Below are 25,593 nucleotides of genomic sequence, written 5' to 3' on the forward strand. Positions count from 1 at the left end.
GCTGTACAAAAATAGAATAAACTTCTCCCCTCTCTGGAAAAAGTTCATTCTGCCTCATCAGAGATCTTCCCACAGAGGCTAATTGACTTATTGGAGGGTTTTAGTATACATGTGAGTTGGACTAGATCAGGATTTCTTATCCAATTTCATGGAGCCCTAGAAATCTGTCCCCCTCCCCAGGAGGATATAGCCTTCATGATTCCAGACGTCATTTGACTTTTGTCTTTGTATCATTATTGATATCCACAGGGCCCTGTACACAGTAGGTGTTTAATAAATACTTTTTGTCAAACTGAATCAACAAGTACAGTGCCTGGTTCCTGGGGCTCCTGCTTTTCTCATGGGAATAGGAATAGACATAGGCACACAGAGCTGGGTGCAGGGGACAGAGGCCCTCATTAGGGAAGCCTGTTTCCTTCTGTTTCTTAACTCTTCATCTGTCCACTAGGGCCTCAGCCATCAGTTCCTCCAAGTTGCATTACAGCCCCACTCTGACTGTATTTCTCTTTTCTTTTACTCTGGCTAACTGACCAAAGTGAACTAACTCTTTTTCTGATACTGTATTTCCTGGATATCTTTTGTGCTACATGTTATGCATGTCATTATTGGTAATCCAGTGTGGGCTATGTAAGTTTACAATGTTTCCCCCCATTTTTCTCTTAGAGGCAGTCAGAATTTTGATTTTTCAGAGATTGCAGTGTTCTATCATCATAACAGCCCTATAGCATCTCTAGGAAAATATTGTTATTAAAAAAAGATAAGATATGAATCTTTGAAATCACTGCATGAATAATTTACCAGTTGAAATTCAGCCTTTTCTCTTTTTATTATTAAATTCTGGGACCACCTTATTTGTGCATTTGCAATATCTAGTGTGGATTTTATTATACACACACATGTTTACCGATGGAATGACTGCCTGTCCACCTGCATGTCATAATCTAGACCAGAGGTGTCAAATTCAAACATCAAAACTCCCTCCTGTAGGCTGAACCAGATACAAAAGTAATTGAAAAATGTTTAACAAACTAAATTAAGGCACTTTGTGGCCAGCACAGACCGTTTCTAGTTGAGCTTGACCCCGATGTAGATAATAGGCATACTTCATCCACTTGGTTCTTCCTATATGGATTCTTAGACTGATAATTTTTTGAGTGCCTATGAGTATTATTAACATTAAAGAAGCTCTGTAGTATTATGAACCATGAAGCAACAAGCTTTAGAAACAGGAACATCTGGAAAATCTCACCATCAATTAGGAATTCCACTTCATATTGGTCTTGGTATATGACATCCTCTGTGACAATGTCAAACAACTTTAATGAACACAAATATCGTTATTTTATGTTTCATTTAACATTGATCTCTTTGGTTTCATCTAAGAATTGCATATCATCTTTTTTAAAAAATTAATTTTATTAGTTTTTTGTTACATTTTCAAGTTCCAAATTGTCTCCTCTCCTTCCCCATCCTGCACTAGAGAAAGCCACCATTTGACACAAATATGTATGTATGTATGTACATATAGATATATGTAAAACTATACTATGCATCATTCTATTTATCAGTTCTTTCTCTGGAGGTGGATAGCATCTTCCTTCATAGGTCCTTTGTAGTTGATTTGAGTACTTATAATACTAAGAATAAATTAGTTGTTCAGTTATTTGAACAATATGGCTGTAACAGTATATAACATTTTCTTGATTCTATGATCTTTTTTTAAAAATAAAGTTTTGTTTCTCACAGATCCTCCTTCTTGCCTGCCTGTTTCCCTCTTCCAATCCCTACTTATTGAAATTCCAAGAAAAACAAACAAACCCTCTGTTACAAACACATGTAACCACACAAAACCAGTTTCCTCACTGGTCATGTCAAAAAAAATGTCTCAGTCTGCACTCTTGAGTCCATCCCCTTTCTATCAGAAGGTGGGCAGCATGTTTTATCATGAATCCTTTGGAATTGTGTTTGGTCACTGTGTTGATCAGAGTTCCCAAGTTCCCTCTGGTGGATGCCACCTCAAAAAGACCTGCTATAAATATTTTTGAACTTATTAATCTTTTCCCTCTTCCTTTGATTTCTTTAAAGTATAGCTTTAGGAGTGTTATTGCTGGGTCAAGGGTACACACAGTTTAATAACTTTTTGGCAGTAGTTCTAAATTGCTTTACATAATGCCTGAACCAGTTCACAGCCCCACCAATAGTGCATTAATGTACCTTAGTGATACATTAATGCTCCTGTTTTCCAACAGCCCCTCCAGCATTTTCCATTGTCTTTTTTTGTCAGCTATGCCAATCTGATATGAGATAAAGCCTCAGAATTCTCATTTCTCTAATTATTAGTGATTTAGAGCATTTTTTAAAGTCTGGCCTTTGATAACTTGGATTTTTTCCTCTGAAAACTGCCTATTCGTATCCTTTGAAACTTTATCAATTAGGGGATGACTCTTGGAATTATGTATGATCTTAACATGTTTTGAAGGTACCCTGTTTTACAACAAAGGCTGTTTTACAGCCTTTAAGGCTGCTTTTTTCTCTACTGAATAAAAATGCTTTTGTATAATCAGTAAACAGTGAGATCTTTCTTATATTTTTGCATTTTCTACTCATTTCAGTCATTTATGTTACTTAATGTATTATTCCATAGAAAAGTAAGGTGGGATAGAAAGAATGCTGAACTTGGAACCAAGCAAGCTGAGTTCAAATTCAGGGTCTACCATTCATTGTCTTTGTGAACTAAGTCAAGTCATTAACTTCCTTGGGCCTCAGTTTCCTATCTGTAAAGTGAGGGAGTTGGGCTATGGCCTTCTAGCTCTAACTATAATCTGTTCTTATGTTTTCATTAAGGATATTTAGATCTCTCATTTTTTTTTTTTTACAAAAGATGAGAAAGTATCCATATTGATCTCATTTATCTTTTCAGTTTCTTCTAATTTCCCTCATCTTTTCCTTCTATTCTTTTACTCAGCTATGGTTCTTATATTAGTTCCACTCTCATTTCTGAGCAGTCCGAATGTTTGTAATTATAGTATTATTTCTTTCTTTTCCCTTGTAGTATTTATTCATCTGATTGGAAACTCTTGGTTATTCATTTTTTTCACTTTCTGTATTGGTTTTCCTCTGAAGTTTTCTTTTACCTTCTATTTGTGTTGTTGGTGTTCTGTTTTATTTGCATATTTATTGTTTTGAGACAGTGGAAAGTATGCTGGAATTGGCCAGAATCACTCATTTGGCCATCATTCTGGAAGTCTGATACTTTTTTTTTTTTTTTTAGGTTAGTTGAGTGTATCTGGTAATCCATATGTATCTCATTAGACAATGTCCCTTGGGTCTTTTTATTGGAAACCTTTGTGTTGGTGTTGGTATTTTATTTTTGTGGTTTCCTACTCCTCCTGGACTGCCTTCTGTATAAAATCTGAAGCCACGAGATCCATCCCATCCTCTCTCTGAACTCTGAAACTTGGTCACCTTGCACGTCCAACTTTCTTCTCAGTATCTCAGTAAGCAGGAGGGGTTGCTTTCTGTAGGGTCTTATAAGTTCTACTTCAGCAGGCAGTTCCTTCTTTTTGAATCAGATCCAGAGTAACTATTTTATTCATCACTTTCTACAATTCCAAGGATGAAATTAGCAGTTTAACAAGTTCAGGATCCATCTGTGAATCAATCAGTAAGCATTTAGGTGATTGCTATGTGCCAGGTACTGTGCTAGGCTTTGGTGCCACTGAGACAAAAAGGAAACTGTTGCAGAAAGAAATGGTACTTGATTACAATTTAGAATTCAGGTCAGTAAAAGGATTTATTACTTATGTTGTTACAAGCTGAAGCAAGGAGTTGCATATAGAAAAGGAAGGCTCTGTGAAGGAGATGGACTTTTGGATAGGAGCTAGTATCCACAGTCATGCTGGGTGCACAGCTGGTCATTCTCTGGTTTGGGGACAGCGTGTTCTGTTTCAGGAAAGGGAATAGAGAATCCCTAATCTGCTAATCCGTGCAGGAGGGTCCGGACAGAATGTGCTCATCTTCGTTGTCATTGAACTAGAACTGGGGAAAAGAAGGCAAAGGCCCATTTACATTTGAAATAGAGGTTTGTTCTAAAATGGAATTACTCATATCACAAAAGGGAAAACACAGTGCCCTTCTCTCCCTGCTATCATGAGTTCCTGCCCTCAAGAATCTTACTGTCTTTGTGTCAGCTGCTCTGCTTTTGGCAGAAAAGAGTTTTGGTGTATGTCCAGATAGATAAAATTCCCCATCACTGCTATATTATCCCTCTCTGCTATGCCCTATCATATCCCCTATCATACTGCTTTGCTTAAACTTGTAGTCTCTTCTCAAACTGGTCATCTCTTTCCTCCATTTGGCTGTTTAGTCACCAAACACAGTCTCTTTCCTGGGGCTCATGTATTAGTTCTCACAAAAATTGTACAGCATACTTTCTGCTTTTTTTTGGAATTCTACACAAGTGAATATCTTTCAGATGTTTTCCTACCCAATCTGTTCCTTTTGAGCCCCTTCCAAGCACCAGTCACATCCCAGCAAGTTTTAGTGACACTTGAAGTCCTATGTACTTTCCTGAGTTACAGGCTTCAGTTTTCTTTGTTTATAAGCCCAACTCCTGATATCAGTGCATATATCTCTGAGCCCAGGAGGCTTACATCTACTCTTCTTTCTTATTATTGCTTCCCGTGAATTCCTCAGCCTCTCCACTGATATTTTTCTTTAGTTCTGTTATACTTGATGAATTCTGTGGGATCTAGTCTAGCTGTTCTACCTGTACACTTTCCTTTTTCTGCTAATCTTACCTTTGGATGGCTGGACTTTGACTTCTCGTCTCTGAGCTGAAACAGGGCTGGGGTGACTTTACAGGCCTTTAGGATCAGGGGAATTTACTCTGGCCCTTTACCAACAAAAAGCCCTCCAAAATTTTACCCCCTTCAGGCTCTGGAGCCCCAAAGAATGGTGATTTGGCCCCTGTGCTTCCCCAGAATGACCCAGGCCTCAGGAGGACCACCCTGGACCCAGTGGAAGATGGGAATAATACAGAGCCAAGGCTAAGCCGGAAACAATGGAGAAACCGTCAGAAAAACAAACGGAGACAGAAGAATAAGTTTCTGCCCCTAAAGCCACAGAATGCTGCAACTCCTGAGGACGAGATCCCCCCTGGGCTGACAGAAAAGTGTGAGCCAGAGTTGGAAGCTGAGGAGCCAGGGGTATCTCTGGACCGGGCTGGGATACTTCGGGCAAAGATGAAGCAGCGACTTGAGGGAGCACGTTTCCGTTTCCTCAATGAGCAGCTTTACTCTGTGACTAGCAGTGCCGCAAGCCACATCTTCCAGGAAGACCCTGAGGCCTTTGAGCTCTATCATCGTGGCTTTCAGAACCAAATAAAGCGATGGCCCTTAAAGCCTGTGGACCAAATCGTGAAGGACTTGAAACAGCGGTGAGCAAGGGAGGGACCCCTTAAGAGGCAAAGGAGGATGGCACAGATGGGGAAGGAATGTTTGAGAGAAGTGGTAGGGTGCTTATGACAGGTGAAGAGGTTCTGAGGGGAGAGGGCATGGCAGTTGGGGAAATGGCAAGTCACTGGTGTGTTGTAGAAAATAGTGGCAATATGTTGTGGTATGTTAGGGAGATGTTAGGAAAATTAAGACTGAGCCTATGACATGGCTGAATACAGGGGATCATGTAAGTTGGGGGATATGGCCCAGGAGCAGTCAAGCCCCAGACAACTAGGACTGATAGATAGGCCTCTGACTATATTGCCTCTTTGTCTTTGTAGGCCAGCTTCCCTGGTCGTGGCAGATTTCGGTTGTGGGGACTGTCGCCTTGCCTCTAGCGTCAGGAATACTGTTCACTGCTTTGACCTGGCTGCACTTGACCCCCGTGTCACAGTCTGTGACATGGCCCAGGTGAGATACCAGTTCTCTGTGAATCTTTGCTTCACAAATTCTCAATTTCTAATAGAAGGTATCTCCTCCCCCAAAGCCCTCACCTATCTCCAGAAACCTTTACTTTCTCACAAATGTCTTCAGCCTTATATAAGGTGTCACTTTCCCGTGTCAGTCCTCATTGCCTCCTATAAACCTTTACCTCCTCATCTCAGACTTCCTCTTCCACGGGAAAGTCACGTAAGCCCAAGAATCTCTGAGCTTTCCTAAATAGTCCCTCATTTCACCCATGAAGGCTTTACCTGCCCCTGGAAATCATCAGTTCCTTCCTTAAGCCTTCATGTTTCCCTGGAAACCTTTATTTCCATATATAAGAACTCATCCCTTGGGAGCCCACATTTCTTTTCTTGAGGGATTCATGTTTCTGCTTGAGGTAATAGCACCTAGGTTTCATAATTTCCCTTCCCTGTTCCCCTGTCCCCCAGGTGCCCCTCAAGGATGAGTCTGTGGACATTGCTGTTTTCTGCCTTTCGCTGATGGGAACAAACCTGAGTGACTTCCTGAAGGAGGCAAACCGAGTGTTGAAACCAGGGTATGAGGACCTCGGGGAGCTGGGGGTCTGTGCAGAATCTGTCCCCCTCTGTCTGCCTTGCTCTGCCATTCCCCCTACTCCATCCTACCCAGCCTTTCAGACTGTCACAGGTCCCCCAGTCACATACCATCTTAGCATCTAGTTCTACTTGTACCTAAGGAGGCATCTCCTCTTTACCATTCCTTACAAAGCATCATTCAGCTTCCTCTGGAATCAGGAAGCCCTTTCCATGTTTAGAAAACTCTTCATTCCACGAAGAAAGTCTAATCCTTGGCTATTTAGCTTCCACCTATTGCTTCTAGGATGTACTTGAGGCCAAACAGAGCAAATCTGATCTTCTTCAGGATAAACATTTCTAATTCCTTCTGCAGATCCATAACTGATGTTATTTCTAGTCCCCTCACCATCCTGGTCTCTGATCATCTGTCTTCTGAACATACATCAGCTTGTCAGTGTCCTTCCTAAATTGTGTCACTAAGAAATGAACACAGTATTAAGGTTGTGATCTGATTAGGGCCTGTTAGGACATTACCATAATATTATAGATTAGATTCAAGAAGGATTATAGAGATGATCAAATTCAACAATTCTACCTCTTTTTTTTTTTTTATCAGATAAAGGAATTACTATGCCTTTGATTTTTGTTTTGTTTTGGGTTTTTTTGCTTTTTGGAGGGCAGTTGGGATTAAGTGACTTGCCCAGGGTCACACAGCTAGTTTTTGTGTTAAGTGTCTGAGGCTAGATCCGAACTCAGGTCCTCCTGACTCCAGGGCCAGTGCTCTATTCACTGCACCACCTAGCCTCCCCATTACACCTTTCTTAATACAACCTACAATCACCTTAGCTTTCCCACATGCCATGTTACATGTTGCATTGACTCATATTAAATTGGCAGTTCATCCACTTAAACGCCAAGGTCTTTTTCATATGATTTTTTTTTTAATTTATAACTCACCAGTACTGTACTTATATAGTGAGATTTTTTAACTTAAAATGTATCAATTACATTTATCCCTCTTAAATTTCATCTTATTATGTTCAGACCATTTTTCTAACTGACAGGGTTCTCTTTGGATCTTAACTTAGTAATTCATTGTGTAAGCTATCTCTACTCATTTCATGTCATGTAAATCTGCCCAATATGACACCTATTCCTTTTTTCTAAACAATTAACAAAAAATATTTACTAATGCAGGGCCAAAGGGAGGTCCCTTGATCATACCACCTCAGAACTCCCCTAGTTGGCATGGACATTTTGAGCTGTTCAAGCAGTTTGGAATCCATTGAACTGTAGTACACTGAACTGAACTATCACCCAGCTTAAAGTTTTCCATTTTACCCATAAGAATACCATAAAAGAAAGAACTTGTTAAATCCATGTGAAATTGAGAGAAATACATCAAGACTAGGTTTGGATTCAGACCTTGGTAAGTCACATAACTTTTCCTGAGCTCCAGTCTCTCCATCTGTAAAATGAGGGAGTTAGGTTCTGTGATCTTTAAGGGTCTTTTCAAATCTAAAGCTGTGACTTTCCTTGATTAATCTAGTAACTCTGTCAAGAAGAAAATGCAGTTGGTCTGACATGATTTGGAAAGTAACATTGGGAGTTAGAGATAGACCTTAGAGATCAAGTGATCCAACTCACCCATTTTAGAATTGGGAACACTGAGGTTTAGAAGGAGAAATGACTTGCTTAAGTTCACATAGATAGAACTGGGATTAGGTCCCAGGGTTTCCAAATTCAAGGCCATCCTTCTTTTTACTTCCCCAATCTGCCTCTCATATGTTTTCATCATCCTAGTCATTCCAAGAAGTGTTCCTATTCCTTGATCTTCCTCTTGTTCTCAGTATAGCTTAACAAGCCATGTTGTCACACCTAGCAGTCATCACTAGCTTCAGCTCATACTGAACATTAACACTCCTCAAATTTTTCTTATGGGATCCTGCCGCTCGGGGATCTGCTTTTGTATTACATAATGAGGGAGGATGAACTCTAGATGGCTCAGTGGAAGGTCACAAATGCCAAACTTCCCCCAAAACTCTCCTACAAAATGACCACAGAAAACATCAAACAGAATTCTCAGCAGGAAAGCCTCAAGAAAGACTTGCAGTGAGTCATTTTTCTAGCCCAGGGCAGCTTAGGAAAACAGAGAGGTCTGTAGACATTGGGGTGGGAACTGTCTAGTACCATGGCAGGGCGGGAGTGATATGGGCTGTTGGGCAGCAGCAATGCCCAGGGACAGTACGGTGACTGAACACCTGGTCAGAAAGAGATCCCAGAGGACCCGTATACTAGCACTGAGTGAAGGATCAGATGCCATTTGGCAGTTCTATTACTCATTATCCAGTTCAGGGTCGAAGGTTTTTAGGGTAGATAGGAAAAGTCACAATTATGAGAAAGTAGGACCCTACCTAGATAAAGACTAGAGTGGAGACCAGAAGGGCAGTAACCAGACCTCTCCCTGGTCACATCCCATTGGAAGTACTAAAAACCTTAAAGGCCCCCACATCAATCTGTGAAAGTAAAAGGGCTTAAATCTTGAAGCTTGGGTCAGTCACTCACCTCTCTCCTTCCCCCCCTCCCAAGTGGGCAGAGCCCAACTCTAGCATAGAGTCCAAAGTCAAGAAGTAGTGTGGGAAAATGAGCAAACAAAACAACAAAAAAGAATTCTTGTGGTGACAGGGAAGTTTAAGACACAAATTCAAAAGAAGACTGATTTGGAAAATGAGATATAAACAGAATGTAAAAAAATATGCAGGTTGGACACAAGCTGAACAATAATTCCTAAAAGAGCTAAAGAGATTTTTTTAAAGCAGCATTTTTTTCCCAATTACATGAAAGACAATTTTCAATAAAATTTTGAGTTCCAAATTTTCTCCCTCCTTCCCTCCCTTCTCCCTAAGATGGTAAGCAATTTCATAGAGGTTATATATGTGTAATCATGTAAATGATAAATAGATTTCTTTAAAAGAGCAAAAAGATTTTAAAAATCAAATAAGCAGGAGAGGAAAAATTGAGAAAAGAAATTAGAATAATGCAAGAAAATCATGAAAAGACAATTAACCATTTGGTAAAAGGCACAAAAAATACTGAATAAAATAACTCCTTAAAAATCAGAAATGGCCAAATCATAAAAGAAGTACAAAACCTTACTGAAGAAAATAACTCCTTAAAAATTAGAATTGGTTGGGGTGGCTAGGTGGTACAGTGAATAGACCACTGGCCCTTGAGTCAGGAGGACCCGAGTTCAAGTGCGGCCTCAGACACTTAACAAAAAAAACTAGTTGTGTGACTTTGGGCAAGTCACAACCGAAATTGCCCTCCAAAAAAGCAAAAAAAAAAAAAACCCAAACCCATAGAATTGGTCAAGTTGAAGCTAATGATTCCATGAGACATCAAGAAACAATAAAGTCAAAAGAATAAAAAATAGACTCTGAAATATCCCATAGGAATGTATCTTTGTTTCCAACTTGCATCTTTGCATGTACTTTCAAAACCGACATTGGTTGATGAACTCTGCATTCACGTTGGCTTTAGTAGGCAGCTTCCCATTCTCTTCATTATGGGAATCATTTGTATTTGTGTTATCAGAATTCTGTTCTTCAGTATTTCCTGATGCTCTTGAATCAACTTTCCTTATAGAGTTTCTAAGTCACTGGATCCAGTCTGTCCTTCAGTTTAATTTACACTCAACCATGACATGGGAATTTACTCTCTCATTTCTAGGTCTAAGGTAGAGTGGTCACTTGTCTTTGAGGTTCCTGTCAATAAGTCAATAACCAATAAGCATTTATTCCATGCCTGCTGTGTGCTAGGCTTTATGCTCAGCTCTGTGGACACATGCAAAAAAGAAAGCTAGTCCTTGTCCTCAGGGAGCTTACAGGCTAATAGGGAAAGACACTATACAAAAGAAAGCTGAAAAGCTGGGAGGGGGGAAGGTATCTAGCATGGTGATATGGTGGAGAAGCCAGAGAAGACCAGAATGAGTGCAGCTGCATAGGAGTTGAAATGTCTGAGGAGAGGAGAGTATTTTTACTTAAGCAATCAGTTCTTCCTTGTTGGTGAGACGGGTCCAGAATGGCAGATTCCCTGCTTGTTTCCTTTTAAAGGATAAAAGTATTGGAGGAGATTGGAGAAGACTAAGTTCCCTTCCAACTCTAAATTTATGATACTTAAGGTAAATCAGTTTTTCAGCCTATTTTTTGTCAGAGAAAAAGCTGATATTTTTTTATTTAGATAGTTGAAATCCCGTCTCATTATTGTATCGTGTCTTAGTGCCAGGCCTGTAATCTCTTTGCCCAAGTACCCTGATGACAATATTACTTCTCTTTCTTCCTTTATTACTTTTTATCTAGATGCTTTGCATCGTGCTTCCCTGATCTAGTTTCTTGATCTGCTTATGTGAGTGCATCTTAATAGATGCACCAATAACACACACTCATCCACTCTGTTCATTTGAATGTGTTACTGTCTTGTACTTCTCTGTTGTGCCCGACTCTGTTAGGACTTCCTCCTCCTTGCATCTCCTTTCTTTCCCTACAGAGGCCTGTTGAAAGTGGCTGAAGTAGCCAGCCGATTTGTGGATATGAGGGGCTTCTTGGGAGCCTTAGCCCAGCTGGGCTTCAAGCTTGACTCCAAGGTAACAGGGATGCCCTCTTTCTCCTAGCTCCCCCCACACACAAACTCATGTAGACATTGGTTAGACACTGCCACAGGATTTGGGCAATGTCTGTATCCATCCTGAGCCTGTGTACCATGGGCTGAATAAGAATTTTTGGTGGGGAAAGTGTATGAAGGGATAATATGCACTGACTCAGTTGCCCAACCCCTTTGTAGAAATTTGGCAAGATATTGGCCCCTGAGGAGTTGGTAGCTAGAAAAGAAAGTCAGTCCTTCGTGGCAGTGATTGATTGATGGCTACCTTTTCCTATTCTGTCCCCCTCCATTTCACCCAGCAGCAGGGGGAGTTGAAGGGGACCATAGAAGTTAATACCTAGTTCTCTAGCTATGGTCCATATTCTCTCCTTCTAGGATCTGACCAACAGCTACTTCTACTTGTTAAACTTTCACAAGATAGGACCTCCCAAGGCTCAGGGTCCCCTTCGAGGCCTGACTTTGAGGCCATGTCTGTACAAGCGCCGATGATCCAATCTGGCTCCTTTCTGCCTCCACCCTGCCTGAGGCTTCAGGACTGAGCTACCACTACAGCCCAGCCATGAGGGCCCCTTGATGATGCAGGAGCTTGTACATGGGAACACTATGATAGGACATGGAGCAGGACAGCAGGTGAGGACTCGTGCGAAGACTGAGCTGACTTGTTCAGAAGGACATTGGCAACAGTGGGGAGTTTTCAGAAGAAATCCATTATGGCGACTGAAGACTGATCAACTTCATTTCCTTGTGCCTCCTTCTCCTCATCAGTGAAATGAAAAACAGAGGTTAGGTGAGATCTGAGAGCGAGTCTGGCTCTAAACTATAAGAGTGGGGAAGGGGGATGTGCCTGCCAACCCTTATCCAGCTTCCCATATCTCATTGAAGAAATAAAGCTATGGTGAAGTTTCACTCCTGACTCTTTTTGTAGCCACTGTCCTACCACCTTTCCTGACTGTGTGATCCATGGTTTCAGCAAGTTTCAGATCTCCCTAGAATGAAGTGGAGTCAGGAATAGATCTAGATGCTGCTATGTGTGTAAGAAGAGAGACCACTTTGTGGGCTGAGTGGGCAGGAAGGACAGATAGGCCTACAGGTAATATCTTCAATCAGTGTCCTTGACTAGGAATCACCATAGCTGACCCAGAACCTGAAGAGCAACTCTCCGCTGGCACTAGGTCCAATCAGAGGTATGCTGTCATATATCAAAGGATATTTTATTCATAGGAGATAGACAATCCAAGAACATTGTAGATGCTTTAAAAATTTTTTTCCTTTTGTTTTTATATCAGTCATTTCTGAATATATCCAACTCTGTAACTTCTCTTCTAGGCAAAGGAAAAAAAATTGAGCAAAAGCTATTAGTGCTTCAGACAGTCTGCCAGCGTGTCCATCTTTATGCCCTCTTTCCACCAAAAGCTACTAGTGCTTCAGACAGTCTGCCAGCGTGTCCATCCTTGTTCCCCCTTTCCATCAAAAGGAAAAGAGAACATCTCTTCATCTCATTGTTTTCATGTAACAAATAATAGCTATTACACTCGTGTACCACATTTTTTGTTGTTGTCCCATTGTTTTTCAGTCATGTCTGAATCTTTGTGACCCCATTTGGAGTCTTCTTGGCAGAGATATTGGAATGGTTTGCCATTTCATTCTCTGGGTTTTTTTACATAAGAGGAAACCAAGACAAACAGAGCACACAGCTAGTAAGTGTCTGAGGCCAGATTTGAACTCAAGAAGAGAGGTCATCCTAACTCCAGGCCCAGCACTCTGATCTACTACACCAGCAATTAGGGCCCATTAGTCTAGACTCAGATACTAGCTGTGTGACCCTGCACAAGTCATATAACCCTATTTGCCTCAATTTCCTTGTCTGTAAAATGAGCCGGAGAAGGAAATTGCAAACCACTCTAGTATCTCTGCCAAGAAAACTCCCAGTGGAGGCATGAAGAGTCAGATACAACTCAACAAGTACATTTTTTTAGCTATTAACCTAATCAGTGGATACAGGTAGCTAGATGCTATAATGGATAGAGTACTGGGCCGGGAGTCAGGAAGATCTGAGTTCAAATTTGTCTTCAGATGCTATCTAGCTGTGTGACTCTGGGCAAGTTAGTTAACCCTTGTTTACCTGTTTTCTCATCTGTAAAATGAACTAGAGAAGGAAATGGCAGAAGACTCCAGTATCTTTTCCAAGAAAATCCTAGAATGAGGTCATGAAGATTCAAACATCACAAAAATGACTAAACAACAATAATCAGTGGGTATACACTTTGGTTTCACCATTTTGCTATCACAGTAAGTGCTGTTATGAATATTTTGGCATGTGTGGATCCTTTCTGTCTTTGACTTCATTGAGATATGTTTCTAGCAGTGGGATCTTTGGGTCAGTGGTGTGAGCAGTTGTGTTATTTTGGGGGCATACTTCAGCATTATTTTCTAGTATGGCTGAACCTGGTCATAGCTACTCTATCAGTGTACCTGTCTTCCTGCAGCCTCTCTAAGGCTGACTTTCCATCATTTGTTACCATGGCCAGTTTGCTACCATGTTTCCCCAATAATAAGACCTATCCTGAAAATAAGCCCTCCCCTTACTGTGTAAGATTCCTCTAAAATAAGCCCTCCCCCGAAAATAAGCCCTATTGAGATTGCTACTGTAGTGAAGGTGATCCCCTGTGCTACACGCTACATTACGGTACCCTCTGTATGCACCGCCCCCCCCCCTCCCCTGCAGTGAAACGCATCCAATCAGAGCTGCAGCAGTGAGTGCATCATCCTGTTCTTCCCCAGTGATTTGCTTGCTGGCGCCATTGAGAGCAGTGCTGCGGAGGAGAGCTGAGGCAGGACAACATAAGCCCTCCCCTGAAAATAAGCCCTCTGGTGGTTTTCTTTCCAAAAAATTAATAAGACAGTGTCTTATTATTGGGGAAACACTGTAGGTCTGAGGTAAAGCTTCAGGGAAGTTTTAATTTGCATTTCTATTAGTAGTGGCTTAGAGCATTCTTTCACTGGGTTAGTCTGCATTCCTTTGTTTTTAGAACTGTTTATATCCTTTGACCACATATCTAATAATAGAGATGGCTTTTTTGGGTCCAAGTCACACAAAATCTACGTTGCTTGTTCCCCAGTATTGTTCATGAACTTGGTTTCGGGGTTCTTTCCCCACTAGGACCCCAGCCATTGCAGATTCTGTTCTTCTTGTCCTGATGGTGCCAGCAGGAATGGCCTTTGGGCCTGATGTTTTCTCTTTATTCAGCATAGAAGGGGTGGGTAAAGACATGACTATGGGCTTCCTGCCTCTGCTGATATGATATTCATCCCAGGTCCAGTGATTTAAAGGAAGCTGTCAAAGAAAGGACTACCACTTATGGCTTTGCCATGGTCCTGGGACAGCCTCCCAAGGTCATGCCAAGGGCAAGAGCTAGCACTCATCTATGCCCTCCATGTACCCAGGAGAATCACTTTCTTGAATAATTGGCTTTGATTTTGGCCTTACTGTCAGTGGTTTCAGCTCATTATCCACACTGATTATGTTGACTCAGTCAACTAGGAATGCATTTGGAGTTCCAAGTGGTTCTTTGAGGAATTTTGGGGGTAGGAGGGAAGGGGCAGGAGAGATGGATCCCATGAAAGGAATGACAATGATACATGCGGTGACCTTGGAAAAGCAGTAAGGAAAGTAATATAGCCATGCTGATCACCCTCCTTTTAGTGCCTTTTCCTCCTCTTTTCCTTGGTGAACTCCTTGGCCCTTGGCTAGTTGGCAGCTCAGTGACTTATTTGTTAATTTCCATTCCTGCTCTGAAGGATGACTAGAGACAGGGATGGCAGCTGTGGAGGCTCCCTAGGGTATAGGGAAGGCATTGCTAGCTTGGATAAGGTTTTTTTTTTTTTTAATTTGTTTATTTTTAGTTTACAACATTCAGTTCCACAGTCCCTTGAGTTTCATATTTTTCCCCCTTTTTCATGGTGGCATGCACTCAAATATAGGATCTACAGATAGCTTCACATTAATCATTAGTCAGGTTGTAAAGAAGGATTATAACCGATGGAATGATCAGTGGGAAAGAGGAAACAACAAAATAAGAAAAAGAAATAGAGCAGGTAGTTCATTTCAGTCTGCATTCAGACTCTGCAGCTCTTTCTCTGGATGTGGATATCTCTTTCCATCATGAGTCTTTTGGAGTTGTCTTATAACCTTATATAGCTGAGAGGAGCCCAGTCTATTGAAGTTAGTCATCACACATATGTTGTGTCTGTGATTGTGTACAGATCTCTCCTGGTTCTGCTCTTCTTGCTCAGCATCGGTTTATAGAAGTCTCTCCAGGTAAATATGAAGTCCATCTGCTCCTCATTTCTTATAGCACAGTAGTATTCCATTACATTCCTATACCACAATTTGTTCAGCCATTCCCCAATTGATGGGCATCCCCTTGATTTCCAATTCTTTGCCAACACAAAAAGAACTGCTATAAATATTTTTGTACATATGGGTCCTCCTCCCACTTCTCTGATCTCTTTGGGATATAACCCTAGAAGTGGTATTGCTGGGTCAAAGGGAATGCACTTATTTATACCCCTTTGGGCATAGTTCCAGATTGCTCTGGAGAAGGCTTCTAACAGATCTAATACCCATAACTATAACCATGGAACATTTGAAAGTATGAAAGCACAAATCATAAACTGGACCATCTTGTAACAGGAATCATGAAACAGGCAATGGAATAAAACTGGGACTCTCAGCCTACCACAGATTAGCTTTCAGTCAGCGAACACCTACTACATACCAGGCACTATGCTAGGGGTGGGAATACAAAAACAGACAAAATATAATCCCTAACCTTAGCAAATTCACAATCAAATGGGGAAGACGGTGAGGAAAGAAATATGTACAAACAAGCTGTATGTAGGGTAAATAGGAAGTATTTAACAGGGAAACTAGAGTTAAGAGGAGCTAGAAAGGCTTTCTGTAGAAGATAGAATTTTAGTTGAGACTTAAAGGAAGCCAGGGTGACCATTAAGTGGAAATGATGGGAGAGCATTCTAGTCATGGGGGAAAAAGGGGCAGCCAGAGAAAATGCTCAAAGCCAAGAGATAGAATATCTTGTTATGAAACAATAAGGCCATTGTCACTTAACTGAAGAGTAAGGTATCAGAAGACTGGAAAGGTAGGAGAGGGCTAGATTATGAGGGGCTTTAAATGCCAGAGGATTTTGTATTTCTTCCTGGAGACAAAAGGGAACCACTGGAGCTTATTGAATAGGAGAGTGACATGGTCATACCTGTGCTTTAGAAAAATCACTTTGGTGGCTAAAGGGAGGATGAATTGGAATGGGAAGAGACATAAGGCAGGCAGGTCCTCCACAGACTATTCTAACAGTCTAGGCATGAAGCTTTTGTAATAGTCCAAGTGCAAGGTGAGAGAGAGCTTGCACCATAGTGGTGGCAATGTCAGAGGACAGAAGGGGGCATATTTGAAAGATGTTGCAAAGGTGATTGACAGGCTTTGAGAACAGCTTGGATATGTGGGAAGAGGGGGGAGTGAGAGGTAGTGAGGAATTGAGGATGACTCCTAGGTTGTTAAGCCTAAGGGACTGGGAGGATGATGTTGTCCTCTACAGTTAACAGGAAAAGATAGGACTTAGGGGAAAAGATAATCATTTCCTTTTCTGACATGTTGAGTTTAAGCTGTCTATGGACATCCACTTTAAGGTGTCTGAAAGATAGTTGGAGATTCAATATTAGAAATTAACAGAGTTTAGGGCAGGATAAATTAAAAATCATTGTAGAGATAGTAATTAAATCCAATGGATTTGAAGAAATAATGTGAAGTAGTATAGAGGGAGAAGAGAAGACAACTCAGGTCAGAAGAACCCTGAGGAATACCTGTGGATAGAGGACATTATTTGGAAGAGGTTCCAGCAAAGGAGACAGGAATGGTCAGATAGGAGAACCAGGAGAGAGTGGTGTCCCAAAAATCTAGAGAGAAGAGAGTTTTAAGGAGGAGAGAGTGATCAACAGTGTCAAAGGTTGCAGAGGGGTCAAGGAAAATGAGGATTAAGAAAAAGTTATTGGATTTTTGGCAGTTACAAGGTCATTGGTAACTTTGGAGATCAACAAGATCATTGGTAAGTTTTGTGGAATGATGAGAGATCTGAAGCCAGATTGTAAGGGACTGAGAATGAGAGGAGAGAAAGTGGAGGTATCTATTTGTAGATACAAGATGGCCTTTTCAAAGAGTTCAGCTACAGAGAACATAAGAGACATCAGACAATAGTTAGCTGGGATGGGAGGGAGGATCAGGTGAAGATTTTTTTTTTAAGGAAGGGGGAGAGATGGTCATATTTGTAGACAGTAAGATAGGGAGAGATTGAAAAAAGCTTATAAAGTGGGGATAACAGGGGCAGTCTGTTGGAGGAGATAGGATGGAATAAGATCACTTGAGCAGGTAGAGGAGTTAGCCTTGGTGAGGAGTAAGGCAACCTTAAGTGAAAGAGGAGATAGTAGCAGAAGGCTACGAATGATATGAGAAAGACTGGAGAAGAGAGAGCTCATGGCAAATAACCTCAATTTTTTCTTGTAAGAGTCAAAGTTCTTGAGGCGGCTAGATGGTGCAGTGAATAGAGCACTGGCCCTGGAGGCAGGAGGACCTGAGTTCAAATCCAGCCTCAGACACTTAACACAAGCCATGTGACCTTGGGCAAGTCACTTAACCCCACTTGCCCTGCCTTACCCCCCTCAAAATAAAAAAAGTTAAGGCTCTCCACTGAGAGGGTGAGGAGGGAGATACCCATTAGAGATCTGAGGAGGGATGAAAAGTTTTGAAAGAGGTGGGAGTGAGCTGATAAAGGTGGGTATAGTAGGATTGCCCAACAGCATTAAGGGTCCAGTTGAGGCTCTGTAACAAATTTGAAGTGTTACCTAATCAGAATGGTTGGGTGACTTTCTTCACTTTCATTCAGCAGCACAAGTGTGGAGTCAAAGGCTGCAGAAGGTAAGAATGATCCAAAGCCAAGGGTTGCCAGGGCACAATCAGTGAAATGCAAAGGAGAGTGGGGACTCAAAAAGAGGATAGTGTTGGGTTTAACTGATTCACCAAGACGTCAGAATGGGGAAAATAGTAGCTATTGCAGGGGAGATGGCCTCCCAGAGAATTGAGGGGTCAAGGGGTTAGAGATAATGGTGTAGATGAAGAGTAGGGTAAGAGAAGGCAGAAGGAAAGATGGAAAGCCAATGGATAAAGGCTTTAGGCATTCTTGACTGTGGAGGTAGTATATCTGTGGGTAATGGCAAGATCGAGGGTATGATCATCTTTGTGCCTGGTTGTGGTGGGATGGAGGAATAGGCCAGAAGAATTGAGTAGGTTGAGGAACTGAATGGTTAGGGTATTTGAAGGAGAGCCGGTATCCATGTTGAAGTCTCCTACTGTGAGGACAGAATTTGGGGAAGAGAGAAACGTGTGTCATATACCAAACTCATTAAGAAAGGAGAGGGACCTGGAGGTCTGTAGGGAGCAGCAGCCAGAATTTTGATTGGATGGTAGAGATTAATAGCATGAACCTCAAAGGATGAGAGGTTGCTGAATGGAGGAGGATGAGGGGGAGAACCTGGAAGTGGTATTGGGGAACAGAGGTTACTCTAACTCCTCTGCCTCTACCAGTGAGCCAAAGGGAATGAGTGAAGGTGTAGCCAATACTAGAAAGGGAGACTATCCTAGGATGGGGAGGGAGAAGAGATCTAGGATGAAGGAAAGATTGTTGCCTATGGAACAAGCATTCCATAGGGGCAAAGTGGAAGGAGAAGGTCTCTAGATGGAACTTTGGGGTGGGAGGGTTGAGGGAAATCAGATGATGGGTTTTGGTTTTGGATAATGACTTAAAGGGGGTCAGAATCTCTGGGATGTGTTGGGTATGCCTGACTGTAACACTGTTCATCACTGAGTGGAAGGTGCCACTCCTCTTCCCAAAGAAGAGTGGGGATTGGGTTGAAGACAAGTGCAGCATGAGAGGGAAGGCCCATAGTGAGATGGTAGGATGGGAGGCCTCATTTAACTACTCTTCTTCCCTCTAAAGGCTGAAAATTAGGCAGAAAACAGTGCAGATGAAAAATCGAACCTGCAGCAGGAGAAGGAAGTCCCATTACCCATCAACTTTCTTTTTCCTCTTCCCACAAGGGACAGGCTCTGATGGAAATGGAAGACCTGAGATCAAAGGAAAGTTTGTTTCTCTTTGAATCAAAGTTTTCCACATCATGGAGATCAGACTGGCAACAGGCGGTGGGAATTGCCTCATATTGGCACAGATGGAAGTTGTCCTGGCCTGTGTAATCCAGTGGGCTAGATGATTTGAAGGCCAGAGCCCTCCTGGCTACAGACCCAACAATGACTGAATCTTCTCTTCCCCTTTCCCCAAAATTGATCCTCCATCTTGGCTTACTTAAGAGTTTCAAGATCTCAAGAATTAGCAGGGGCCTCAGAGACCATTTGATCCAACTCAGACCTGAATAGCAATCTACAGTCCCAACAAGTGGTCATCCAGCTCTGGTCAAAGACCCAGTAACCAAAGAATCTACTACCTAGTTCTACTTTCAAGGACCAAGACAAACAATTCTAATCCCTCTACCGTAGGGCAACCCTTCTAATGCTAGAAATCTGCTATCACATGCCCCTTAATCCTTTTCTGAGAAGATAAAAATCGTTACTTTAACCAGTCCTCATGTTGTGAGGTCTCAGTCGCTGTCCTCTGAAATACAATTTAACTGTTTCATTCTTAAAATATGGCATGAAGAACTGAACACAAACATTAAATTTTTTGTGGCTTCCATGTCACGCTATTAACCCATGTTGAGTATATAGTCTACTAATCATCCCCAGATCTTTTCCCCCAAACTGATCTATCCAAACCTGCTCTATTCTGTACTGGTGCAGCTGTTTATTTGATTTTAAACTTGTGTAGCCTTATATTTATCCTTAATAAATTTCATCTTTCACAGAAAATTAAAGTACAAGATTAATGAAGAATGGTAAGTAGTAGCATGATGATAGGACCCGAACTTGAATTTAAATGACCTTGCCTTGAGTCTTGGCCCAGACACCAATTGTATGGCCTTGGGCAGACTACTTAACCTAGATTTCTTCATCTATAAGTGGAGGCTATGATTTTTGTACTACCCACCTCAAGGTTGTTGGGAAACAATTTGATAAACTATTACTAAGCGATATATAAATGAGTTTTCTAAAATGTAATTTCTTTTATTACATTTTAAATTCTGAGCTGTCTCCTTCCTTCCTTACCATGCACTAGAGAAGGCCACAATTTGACACAGATGTGTTTGTAAAACCATGCTGTGTGGACTTCTATTTCTCAGTCTTTCTCTGGAGATGTTCCAGAGCATCTTCCTTCATAGGTCCTTTATAATTGATTCGAGTATTTATAGTACTCAGAATAATTTGGTTGTTCACATTTATTCTTTGAATAATATTGCTGTTACTGTATTCTTTGGGTTTTGCTTACTTCACCCTTCATTATTTCATGCAAATCTTTCTAAAATCAACCTGCTCATTTCTTAGAGTATTCCGTCAACAGTCATATACCACAACTTGTTTAGCCACCCCCTCAATTGATGGACAGCTCCTCAATTTCTAGTTTTTTACTACCACAAAGAGAGCTGCTATAAATAATTTAGAATATATAGGCTCTTTTGCTTTTTCCCTTATCACCTTGGGAAACAGGCTTAATTAGTGGTATTGCTGAGTCAAAGGGTATACAGTTTTTATACTCTTTGGACATAATTCCAGTATAAAAGCCAGAATGGTTGGATCAGTTCACAGTTCCACCAACAACGTATTTGTGTCCCAATTTTTCCATATCACCTCCAACATTTGTCATTTTTCCCTTCTATCATTGTAGTCAATCCAATAGGTGAGAGGATATCCCAAAATTGTTTTAATTTGCATTTCTCTAATCAATATTGATTTAGAGCATTTTTTCACATGACTATAGATAGCTTTGATTTCTTCATGGAAAAGCTGCCTGTTCACATCCTTTCATCAGTTATCAGTTGGGAAATGACTCATATTCTTATAAACTTGACAAAGTTCTCTATATATTTGAGATGAGATCTTTATCTATAGAGAAATTATCTATAAAATTTCCCCCCCAATTTTCTGCTTTATCTTCTAAACTTGGTTACATTGGTTTTATTTGTACAAAACCTTTTTAATGTAATCAGAATTATCCATTTTATATCTCAGTGTTCCCAATCTGTTTATTCATAATTTTTTCTTATATTCGTAAGTCTGAGAGCTAATGTGTTCCATGTTCTTCTAATTTAATTATGATATCTACTTTCTATCTAGGTCATGAATCCATTTTGACCGTATCTTGGTAAATGATGTGAAATATTGGTCTATACCCAATTTCTGCTAGACTGCTTTCTAGTTTTCTCAACAAATTTTTTTTACTAAATAATGAATTCTTATCTCACAAACTTATATCTTTACACAAGGTAACTATAATCATTTACTACCATATATTGTATTTCTACTCTGTTCCACTGATTCACTTTTCTGTTTCTTAGCCAGTACCAGATAGTTTTGATAATTACGGCCTTATAATACAGTTTAAGATCTGGTACTGCTAAAAATTCCTTTTACTTTTTTTTTTCCCATTAATTCCTATGATATTCTTGATGTTTTGTTCTTCCAAATGAATTATTTTTTTCTAACTCAGCAAAATAATTTTTTAATAATTGGGATGGTATTGAATAAGTAATTAGTTTTAAGTGGAATTGTCATTTTTATTATATTGGCTCTTCTCACTCATGAACTATTCATATTTCTCCTATTATTTAAATGACTTTATTTGTATAAAAAGTGTTTTATGTTTATGTAGTTTCTGGTTTTGTTTTTGACAAGTGTAATTCCAGAAATTTACTATCTAGAGTTATTTTAAATAGAAATGCTGAAAATCCATGTGGGTTTATTTTATATCCTGCTACTTGACATAATTATTTCAATTAGCTTTTTAATTGAATCTCTCGGATTTTCCATATATCATCACATTATCTGCAGAAAGAGTTTTATTACCTCGTTGCCCATTCTGATTCCATGTTTCTTTTTCTCTTATTGCTATTGCTAACATTTCTAATAGATATTGAATGATACTGGTGATAATGGGAATCTTTGTTTCACTCCTCATCTTTTTGGGAAAGCTTCTGACTTATCCCCATTAGAGATAATGCTTACTGATGGTTTAGGTAGATATCTAATCATTTTAAGAAAAAATCCATTTATACCTATACTTTCAAATACTTTTAATAGGAATAAGTGTTTTATTTTGTCAAAAACTTTTTCTACATGTTGATATAATCTTATTTTTTATTACTTTTGTTACTGATACAATTTTTTTAAAAATTTTCCTTATATTAAACCATCCTGAACATTCATGAGTAGAAATGTCCACAGGGGAATGTGTGTGTGGTACACACATGCATGCGTATGCATGTGTGCGTGTGCACACACACACACACACACACACACCCCTTCAGCCATGTGCCTTTATTCTGGATATTGACTCAAATCAAAGGTGGACTACACGCATATACCCTGCGCTGAACACAGGTGGCAGGACACAGTTTGGTAGGCAGTGGCAGGTGTAACAAGAGGTGGGCACGGTCCAGCCGTGGGGAGCCCAGGACTCCCACCAGGTAGACAGGACAGAGATAGAGAGGCAGAGGAGAGGAAGGCATTGGTAGATCTTGGTTGATGAAATGGGGACTGACACTGATAGGGGGCAGAGGGCTGGGCTCGCCTGAGTGCCCATCTTGTAGGGCTCTGTCCTTGGGATCCCATTCAGCATGGTAGAGAAGTAGTCCTGTTATTAGAAGGCCACCCTCAGGAGCTAAGGGCGTTGGTCCACATTCCACCTGGGGGCACAATCATCATGACTAGGACCAAGGCATCAGGAAAGGGCATAAAATGAATTAGGCTTAGACATATGCCCAGAAAGAGAAGGAACAGGGATAGGGTACAAGAGTACCTACCTGAAACTGAAGGCGAATTGCTTCAATTCCTTGTCGACCTATGCCAGTGTTGAGATTAGGACCAAAGTTAAAAGTGGAGCTAGGGCTATGGCCCACGTTGAGCCTGGAGCTGATGTCAGCGCTAAAGCCATGACTAAGGCCAAGTCGGCTGTAGAAGCTATGACTTTGTACGGAGCCATCATGAGGACTGGGACCAAGGCTGGACCGAGGGCCACGTTGGGGGCTAGGACCACCACTGGGGCTGTGGTCAAGCTTGGGGGTTGGGTTACGGGAGGGGGCAATAAAATCGGGTCTAAGCTGGAAGCGAGGGTGTGCACCAGGGACAGAGGCAGGGCAGGTTGGAGGCTGATGGCTTGGGCTAGGGATCACACTGGAGCTTAAAGGCGAAGTAGTAGTGTAGGAGTAAAGCCAGTTCTGGCTGGCCTCCCAGCGAATAGCCAGCAATAACCCTCTGGGGTGACGGAAGGCAGATAGGTGGAATGAGCGATTCTGTTGGTCAAATCCTCCCATACTGAGCTGTCCACAGAGACTTAAGTATCTGGTTAGCAACTGGCCCTGGCGCCACAGCTGGTGCAGCCAGAGCCAGGGGGGCTGGGGCCCAGCAGACATGTGATGCCGCCAGGGTGGAGGGAGACGGCCAGCCCAAAGAGCACTAGCCACTTCTTCACATCGTGGGGAGGAGCAGGGAAGGCCCCCTGCCAGCTGGCTCTCCAGGCAGCACAGGTCACTATGTAGCTCTGGCAATAACAAACCTAATGCTGTGCCCTCCTCTTCCAAGAAGCCTTCCAGGGTCTGCAGCCTTTTAGAGGAATTCCAACCAAGGGTCTGGCTATGAGAGCTCAATGCCAGCATAGCCTGCAATGCTTTGAGCCTCCGGATAGCCTGGGACACACGATACTTTAGTCGATACTCCACCCGATGAAGGGCCTGGATTCGGGCACTAGGCAGTCCTGAGGGTCCCCAGGGATCTTGGGCCTTGTATAGAGAAGCCAAAAGGACCCGACTCTTCTTCCTTAATAGCCAAGCCTGGGGCCCTTCAGTTACTCCACAACTTCGAGGCTCAGACATTGCAGGTATCAGGTGCACTTGGGCCTCTACCTCTAATGAAGCCACTAAATCTGACATATCTAGGGGGTTGAGAAGGTGAGGATGGAAAGTTAAAGAGGAACAAGACACTGCAAGAGAGAGATGCCACCCTCTACATAGATGATACACATACAAAGGGAGGGCTTTCTCCCACATATCCAGGGTCTCCATACACAGACAAAGATGCATGCAGAGAAAAATTGTACACACAGATATCCAAACTCATGCTTTTCTATACTCAGGAAGGTCCCCACACATATATACAGAAAGACACTCTCCCCCTGCCAGACACACATTAAGGGCCCTGCCCTCCTCCCCCTCATACACACACACACACACACACACACACACACACACACACACACACACACAATCTCAGGAGTTGGAAAACAACACAGAATAGCTACCCCAGGTCAAGGTACTCTGTGATTCTTTATACATTTAAAATTAAGGCTCATAAGCCTCCACTGATGTGTTTTTCTCTCGTCAGTAAATGTAACCAGTTCAAAGCAAAGGCATTTTAGTAAGTTATTTCCTGAAGCCCTTACCATAAATAGGTAGAATGGACACAATAAGGATCATATATGAGGAACACATTTGTAGGGAACACATGTGGCCAGGGAATATGTATAGGGGGTAATCCATACCTCTGATACTGCAGGACTCGGGAAACCTTCTGGTGGTATTATCAAATTCTCGTGTGTCTGGGGGTGGAATCTTTCCTGGGTGAGTTGTTCCACTGGTCTTATGGCAAATGCTAGACATAAAGACTTTTCTGGGTTTTGTTCTCTCTCCCAGCTTCCAGGCTTCATCTCTTCAAGGGTCCCCTATTGTCCATCTCAGTTCTATTTGACTAGGGTGTAGTGGCTACAATCTCTCTCTGAGGACAGGCAGGATGCCTCCTCTTAGAATAATAGCTAAAATTTACAGCTCTTTGTGGTGTCAAAAAATTCAAAATTGAGGGGATGCCGATCAGTTGGGGAGTGGCTGAATAAGTTGTAGTATATGAATGGAATGCAATAGTACTGTGCTACAAGAAATGACAAGCAACAGATTTCAGAAAGACCTGGAAAGACTTACATGAACTGATGCAAAGTGACATGAGCAAAACCAGGAGAACAGTGTACAATAACAGCAACATTGTGCAATGGTCAATGACTTAGCTATTCTGTCCAAGACAAATCAAAAACGACTCATGATGAAAAATGATATCCATGTCCAAAGAACTGACAATTTGAATGCAGATCAAAGCATACTATTTTCACTTTGTTATTTTTTTGTGTGTGGTTCTTTTCCTTTGGCTCTGTTTTTTCTTTCACAACATGACTAATGGAAATACG

At 41.4% G+C, this 25,593-nt stretch overlaps 3 protein-coding genes across 7 annotated transcripts in view; 1 reads left to right on the forward strand and 2 right to left on the reverse strand.

Moving 5' to 3' along the window:
- Positions 1–22,010, forward strand: part of RRP8 (ribosomal RNA processing 8) — a 29,061-nt gene extending 7,051 nt beyond the window's left edge. Inside the window, exons 3-7 of one of the 3 annotated variants that reach the window (XM_069107866.1) lie at positions 4,936–5,437; positions 5,777–5,906; positions 6,371–6,477; positions 11,021–11,117; positions 11,510–12,040. In XM_069107866.1, coding sequence (XP_068963967.1) covers positions 4,936–5,437; positions 5,777–5,906; positions 6,371–6,477; positions 11,021–11,117; positions 11,510–11,623 — 950 coding nt within the window. In that variant the 3' untranslated portion in view covers positions 11,624–12,040. Of the gene's footprint in view, positions 1–4,935; positions 5,438–5,776; positions 5,907–6,370; positions 6,478–11,020; positions 11,118–11,509; positions 12,041–19,298 lie in introns of those variants that run through there. The other 2 variants (XM_069107867.1, XM_069107869.1) reach the window with 2 other exon arrangements.
- The window catches only part of ILK (integrin linked kinase), a 491,171-nt gene that overhangs the window by 16,028 nt on the left and 449,550 nt on the right, over positions 1–25,593 (reverse strand). The window lies entirely within an intron of this gene.
- Positions 22,916–25,255, reverse strand: LOC138176928 (dynein heavy chain domain-containing protein 1-like). Its single transcript, XM_069107865.1, has one exon. It carries the CDS (start codon positions 24,440–24,442, stop codon positions 23,114–23,116), a length of 1,329 nt encoding a protein of 442 aa, XP_068963966.1. The 5' UTR covers positions 24,443–25,255; the 3' UTR covers positions 22,916–23,113.

The sequence above is a fragment of the Petaurus breviceps genome, unplaced genomic scaffold (genome assembly GCF_028583685.1).
Source record: "Petaurus breviceps papuanus isolate PSGF00001 unplaced genomic scaffold, PetGlider_PUasm1.0 90294, whole genome shotgun sequence".
In the NCBI taxonomy this organism is placed as follows: Eukaryota; Metazoa; Chordata; class Mammalia; order Diprotodontia; family Petauridae; genus Petaurus; species Petaurus breviceps.